This window comes from Mus pahari, chromosome 1 (genome assembly GCF_900095145.1).
Source record: "Mus pahari chromosome 1, PAHARI_EIJ_v1.1, whole genome shotgun sequence".
Classification (NCBI taxonomy): domain Eukaryota; kingdom Metazoa; phylum Chordata; class Mammalia; order Rodentia; family Muridae; genus Mus; species Mus pahari.
Window position 1 is genome coordinate 108,208,999 of NC_034590.1, and position 7,220 is coordinate 108,216,218.

The 7,220-nt window shown below is 47.1% G+C and overlaps 1 protein-coding gene across 2 annotated transcripts in view; it reads right to left on the bottom strand.

The window, feature by feature from the left end:
- Window positions 1–5,331: 5,331 nt before the first annotated feature.
- LOC110327373 (MAPK-interacting and spindle-stabilizing protein) overlaps window positions 5,332–7,220 on the bottom strand; it is an 11,472-nt gene continuing 9,583 nt past the window's right edge. Inside the window, exon 2 of one of the 2 annotated variants that reach the window (XM_021206318.1) lies at window positions 5,332–6,417. In XM_021206318.1, coding sequence (XP_021061977.1) covers window positions 5,398–6,189 — 792 coding nt within the window. In that variant the 5' untranslated portion in view covers window positions 6,190–6,417 and the 3' untranslated portion in view covers window positions 5,332–5,397. Of the gene's footprint in view, window positions 6,522–7,220 lie in introns of both variants that reach the window. The other variant, XM_021206309.1, reaches the window with a different exon arrangement.

Below are 7,220 nucleotides of genomic sequence, written 5' to 3' on the forward strand. Positions count from 1 at the left end.
TGTGTGTGTGTGTGTGTGTGTGTGTGTGTGAGAGAGAGAGAGAGAGAGAGAGAGAGAGAGAGAGAGAGAGAGAGAGAGAGAGAGAAAGAATGGTTAGACTAGACACTGGGTGAGTAGCCCAGTGGTAGAGTTTGCCAGGTGTGGCACTCAATCTTCATTGTCCAATTGACTGGATTTAGAATTACCTAGGAAACAGACTTCAAGGCACACATGTAAAGGTGTTTCCAGGGAGGTTTAACTGAATGACAAAGCCCACTCTAAATGTGGGTGGTACCACTCTGCCACATCCCAAGGGCTGGGGTCCCAGGATGAATAAAAAGAAATCTGGTCTAGGTGTAGGGCCGTACACCTCTATTCCTAGCACTTGGGAGGCAGAGACAGAAAGACCTCTGTGAGTTTGAGAACAGTCTGGTATACAGAGCAAGCTGCAGGACAGCCAGAGCTACAGAGTGAGGTCTTGTGTCAAAAAGAGGAGCCAGGGGAGCAGGAGCCAGAGGAGGAGAAAGAAAAGAATGGGAGTCTTTCCACTCCCTGTCAATAGGTCCAGCGCACCCAGTCGCCTCATTCCTGCTGCCATGCCTTCTCTGTCATGATGGACTACGTGCTCAGCAGGTGAGAAAGCTTGGTGGACAAACATGAAGACATGCATTAGGATCTCAGTGACCATGTCAAAACAAAGCTTGCCTTCCTTAAATTGCTTTGTTCCGGCATTTTATCATAGCAGTGAAAAAAGTAAAAATAACCAAAAACAACTAGTGTAGACAAGACTCTGGGTTTCAGCCCCAACACAGCACAGAAGGTCAGAGCTACATACAGCTATATACACTACAGAGCTATATACACTACAGTGTAGTATAGCTCAGTGAAGAGTGCTTACCTAGCACTTGAGAAATCCTGGAAGATTCCCTTCCACTATAAAAGTCTTAGGCTTAATCTCCACACCAAATCAAAAAGTAAATAAGCTAGAGCTGCGGGTTCCAGGCTGGTGAGAAGGAACACCAGGCATAGACCTGCCCAGGGATGGGAGCCTGGAAACTGAGGCTCTCAGACCCTGACAACTTGCCTAAGAGCACGTCTGGGGATGACTAAGTCAGAACACCAAGGGATAACCCCGGATGCGCTTTTAACAGGCATCTGGGGTGTGGCCTGCAGCTGACAGTCATAGGAAGAAAACAACTTAGCTCTTTCTTTATAAATGTCAGGAGTTTCTTCCTTAACTCTCTCACTGTTTGATGAGGTCTTTCTTTAGTTTTGTTTCTTTCGAGACAGTCTCAATGTGTAGCCCAAGTTGGCCTGGAACTCACCATCCTCCTGCCTCAGCCTCCCAAGTGCCAGAATAATAGCATTAAGCCACCATGCTGATTGCCTCCTTTCTAGTACATAAAACAGCAGGTGAGCAAGTTCTTTTAAGTAAAATCGGTGTTCTGAAAAGCTCTCCAGGACACTGTGCATCTCTGCTACAGTAGCATAGAGGAGAATATCCGTTCAGAGGTGTGACTAAGCTCTGCTGAGCAAGGGGAGTTAAAGCCAAGCATGAATTTTCTCCTGGCAATTTTTCCTTCATAGCAGCCCTAGAGGTGCCATTAGCAAGGCCCAGGAAGCTCCCATACCTGTCCTGGATCTCTCATTCCTTCCTAAAGTCAGAGGCAAACACCACTGCCATCGACCACATGGCCCAAGATCTACAGGGGAGAGAGGGGATGGTGTGGGGCCTCCAGAAATCCTCTCCCTCCAGCACAGGTCAGCGTGAGTCCCATGTTGTCAACTAATAATGAGAGCATGCACAGCCCTAAGCTGACATTCCACCTCAGAACTCTGTAAATGTACTCAAATTGCATAAAACATAAAACATAAATACCATTATTCATTTTATTTATGGAGGCTCAGTTGTCCAAGTAAAATTATTCTCCTCTGACTCTGATATATTAGCTTGAAATGACAAGTATTGCAACATTCAACACAACACACAAAATGAGCTCTAAGTTAAAGAGATGTGAATCTTCAGGTGTGGGGATAGAAATGTCCAGAAGCCCATTCAAAGTTTGTGTATTTAACACATCAAGTAATCTAGAGATTTAGTACAATTTAGTGAGTTATGGAATCATGTTCCTTATAACAGTCTCTGTTACAGGAGGGCTACTCAGACTGTAAAAGCACCCAGGGAGGAGACGAATCCTGTGTGCCTACACCAAGAACGCTGCTTATTTCTAGTCAGAGACTTTGCAGCTGTTCACATCTAACCCGGGGTGACTCAGGTGACCTGGCCAGTCACTCAGAAAGGGTCTTGCTCAGTTCCTAGGAGAGCCTCTGGCCCAGGATTCCCAAAGGGTCTGCTCTTATGTTCTGCCACCATTTGTAGCCCTGAGAAATATGGGGATGTCAGATTCACTGCTGGGCAGTATAGTAAGGACACACTAAGCGACAAATGGCCAGTAGAAGATTCTGAGAAGTATGCTGGAAAGTTATCCTAAAATAAAAAAAAAAAAAATCAACCAATCCATAACCAAAAGAAGATATCCATATGGGCTAGCACTCAGAGTGGCCTGGTGCTAAAGGGCCCTAAGAAAAGGTAGCCTGGAGCTTTTGGGCTCTGGGCTTAAAAACAGGACATGCATTCTTCAACTCAATACACATTGACCCTGCTGCTCTGAGGGACAGAGCATCTCTGGCCCTTCCAAGCAGCCAGGCCCACTGGCCAGTCTTGGGGAGGCCAGGGTCTCCATGATCCCTGATGTGTTCGTGTCCCCATGGCTCCCTCATACAAGACTGTCTCAAAATAAACAATCCCCTGAACAAATAATGGACTAGACATGGTAGGCAGGCTGTATGATGAGCAGGGTGTATAGACTGGTGGTGTAGGGCTCTGGGCAATGGCTTTGCTCCAAGCACCACCCAGCCCAGGTCCCTGGCAGCCCTGAGCAGAGACCTAAAGGGTTGGGACTCATTCTGAACACCAACAGCCACATATTCCAGTGCAGCCAGGCCATAGCCTTGTCTATATCCCACAGACTCTCCCCAACATCCCCCTTTGAAGTACGAGGTTGTTCCAGGCTTGGAAACACTCAGCCCGAGGCCACAGAAGCAAGAAGCCTGTTTTGATAAGCAGAGCTTCCTAGAGGCCAGAAGTATAGGGGGAAATCCAGGAAACCAAAAACCCAGCCTAAGAACCAGGTGACTAAGAGGGGAGGGAGAGCCAGGGCACAACCCAACCCTGCCAGTAAGAGCAGAGAGTCCCCACTACTCCACCCAAAATGAAAACCCTTGCTCTGGATCTTCCTCCTCATTCCTTCAGTGTCTCTCTTAGGTACTACAATCTTCATAGTGCTTGCCCACCGTGGCTTTGCCCAGGAATTAGTCATCTGGTACCACCTCAGGTTATAAGATGTCCCAGGTCATGAGAACTTCCTCATACCCAGTTTTGGTCATGGTGAAGAATCCAGCCCTATACCTGCAGCTCAGCTCAGCACAGTGGTGGGGCCCTGAGGACTGTGGAGGTGCTCAGAAGACGCTAGGTATGCCTGCAATTCCATGAGTTCTATGAATTACACCTGCTTTGTCTGTCTGTAACAGTCTCCTGTAACCCAAGGGCCTCAAATCACTATGCAGCTGAGGATGGCTTCGAACTCACCCTGACCCTCCAACTGAGTGCTCGGATTACAGATGTGCAACATCATGCCAGGCTTATGTAACGTGAAGAACAAACTCAGGGTCTGGTGCATGCTAAGCAAGCACTGTAACAACTAAACTACAGCCCTAGCCTGTAGCTTTTACAATTCTTATATTATTATTTGTAGTCATGTATACTTGTGTAAGTTTGTGTCTGTGAGTATATACTTGAGTCCAGATGCCCACGGAAGCCAGAGGCATTGGATCCCCTGGAGCTGGAGCTACAGGGCGCTGTGAGCTGTCCGAGTCCCCATAGCCCACTTCCTCTTAATTGAACAGACAGGTTCTCTAGCACCAAAGTGAAAGAGAACTTCTAAACCTTTTGTCACAAGGCCCTTTAGGAAACTCACTAATGGCAAACTTCTATCTAGGGACTCCAGAAGAAACCAGATTCCTGTTAACAAATAGAACCTGAATGAAATATTTCAGCAGTGTTTCCTTAGAGGCCACAGCAGGCGGGAGGGACTGGCTCAGTGCTCAGGGTCCCCAGTTTGATTCCCAGTGCAGAACTGTGTGGCCTTTCCCAGCTCAGCAGAAAGTATCAGCATCCAACCCTTGAGAAGTGAGCATCTTGGGGCTGGTGAGATGGCTCAGCAGGTAAGGGCACTGACTGCTCTTCCTAAGGTCCTGAGTTCAAATCCCAGCAACCACATGGTGGCTCACAACCGCCCATAATGGAATCTGACACTGTGTGTGTCTGAAGTCAGCTATAGTGAACTTATATATCATAATAAATAAATCTTTCAAAAAAAAAAAAAGAGAGAGAGAGAGAAGTGAGCATCTTGTTTCCTTTTTTCTTGCAGGGAACAGCCAAATGACTCACACCTAAAATAGTGGAAATTAAAGAAGACAGCACGGGAAAGGAAGGGGAAGAGGAAGACAAGCCCGGAAACCCCAAGGAGTCCCTGCACCACTGTGTCTCACTCAGGACTTCTGTTCATCTGGCAGACAAATTAGTTTTAAAAAAAAAAAAGTAACAAAAATTGTTACATGGGGGGGGGGGGAATCCCTTAAAATGAGGTACAAGAGTGCCACCCTGTGGTAAGTCTCTTTAACCACCTCTGGAGATACCTGTTTCTGGCATGTTCTGTTTTCCTTCTAACAAGCTCACGTGCATGAACACCTGAGGCCACCTGCACATGTCATCCAGAAGATGCATGTGGCATCTGAAGAGGCTAGCCTCCCTGAGGCAACTCTGGCTATGCCAGGAGACTCCAGAACCCTGCCACCCCAACCAAGGAAACTTGGTGACGCTAGAGGAGTTCTTAACTGGAAGGTCCAAGATGAGGGGTCTCAGAGAGGCTGACCCCCAACATGCACACGCACACCAGAAGAGACCTTCAGGGAAAGCTTCACTCCTGGTATGTCACAGTGCTCAGTGGTATAGGCCTGGCCTTCACTGCCAACCCTGACCACTGATCTGGAGTGATGGTGGCAGATCCTGATAGGCAACTAAGGCTATTGCCAAGTCTTTAGCTGTTACTGCTTCTGTGTCTTCTGCAAGAGAGCAGGCCAGAACTTGATGCTGCTGGTACACTAGTGAGACCTGAGGACTTAACTCCCTTGAAGGTTACCACACACACACACACACACACACACACAAAACTAAGCTGCAAAGTTAGACAAAATCCAAAACAAAACAAGTTGACTGGTTGTGGGTTTTTTTTTGTTTTGGCAAAACAACATTAAAATGTTTATTACAGGTGTGCCTTTTATCCCCCTTGACAAAAGTCATTTAGACCCTTCACTTTCATGCTGAGAATTAACATGTAACATAGTCATTAAACATAACAGCATCATTTTGGGGTCAGTGGTATTGTGTCCTTGTTGTTTCCCCAAGGTTTCAGCTTTATGAGTTAAAGTCTTGATGTCTCCCCAGGTTACTCGCTTGCTTTTCTTCTTGGAACGTCTCCTCTTGATGGATTTGTTGTCTATCTCCAGGTGCTTCTTTTGTCCAGTGGTCTCCAAGGTGCTCTCCAGGTTGGATGAATCAGAAGGGGAGCCACCTGGGATTTCATTCATTCTATGGAGGCTACCAGGCATTGGTGAAGCACCAAAGGGTCCTGGAGGCAGTTGGTAAGGATTATTCGGGGAAGGTCGGAGTCCTGGGGTGGGATATGATGGTTCAGGAGTAGGATACTGTGCTGGTGGTTCCCAGGCTCCCGGTGGTACTGTGACCCATGCAACAGGTGGTGCTCCTGACACTGGAAGAGGAGGAGTGGGAGAAGGCTCTGGAAATAGATATGGCACATTAGGATGCTGCCCTCCCATTCCTGGTGCCCAAGGTCCAGAAGACATGGATCCCTGTGTACCTAAAGGACCAACTGGATCTGCAGGTGCACTATTTGGCCTAGGGAGCTCTGGAAAGGGCACATTTGTTGTAATATATGACCTTGTGGGGCCAGGGACTCGTACAGCAGGGCCTGGATATGGACCACTAGGTTGGGGACACGATGGTCCAGAAGGAAGAAAGGATGCTGGAGATCCTGGTAGTAGTCTAGCTGGAGGGATGAAGGGATACATTCTTGTTGGTGCTGGTCCAAAGGCACAGTGCTGCACTTAGTGGGAGTCCAGATAACACAGCAGGTGGAACACTTGAGTTACTCTGAAGGCTGGATCCTGGCCAGCCTAGAGGAGATTGGCCAGCTTGCGGATTGCTCACAGCAGAGGTTCTGGTAGGAACTGTTCAGTGTTCAGGTAGCACATCTGCCAATGAAAATTCATGTGGTACTCTTCCAGCAGGATCTAAGACTAAGGCACAGCATATAGTGGTGATGAGTCCGATGAGACAGGCAATGGAGAACTGGCCTGAACAAGTTGATTGTTTAAATCTGCTTCATAAAGGGAAATTTTCCCTAAATAAAACAAAACAAAACAACTGGTTGATTATATCACATTCTGAACCATTAGTGATCTGGCCACTTTATCAAAATGAGGAAAAGGCCTGGAAAAGACTCAAGTAGAGGAGATTGGATGTTTGGGGATAGATAAGAGGGGCTAGCACATAGGACACAGGTTGGGGATAGAGAAGAGGGGCTACAACGCAGGGCATACAGAGCACAAGAGCAAGGACAGCATCTACAGAACAGCAGTAAGGGAAGAGATGGTTCTACAAATGTCTCCACTGCTGATCCTGGAAAACAGCCTTGTAAACTGATTTTAAAAGAAGGGATAGTTTATAGTAACTTAGTAAAATTCTAGTAGGGTAGAATTCTCCCAAATTAAGAAAGAACATTAAAACCAAACAAGCAAACCAAAGTTGCCTTCGTCCTTCGTGGTGAAAAAGTAGATTCTTTCCCTTGAGATTGGGAAGAACAAGGCTGTGGAGCCCACCTCACCACTCCTATTCTGCATCACAGAGGAAATCCTAGCCAACAGGAGATGAAAGAATACAGGAAAGGAAATAAAATGTGGGGCTGGAGAGATGGCTCAGCAGTTAAGAGAACTGACTGCTCTTCTGAAGGTCCTGAGTTCAAATCCCAGCAACCACATGGTGGCTTGCAACCATATGTAATGAGATCTGGCGCCCTCTTCTGGTGTATCTAAAGACAGCT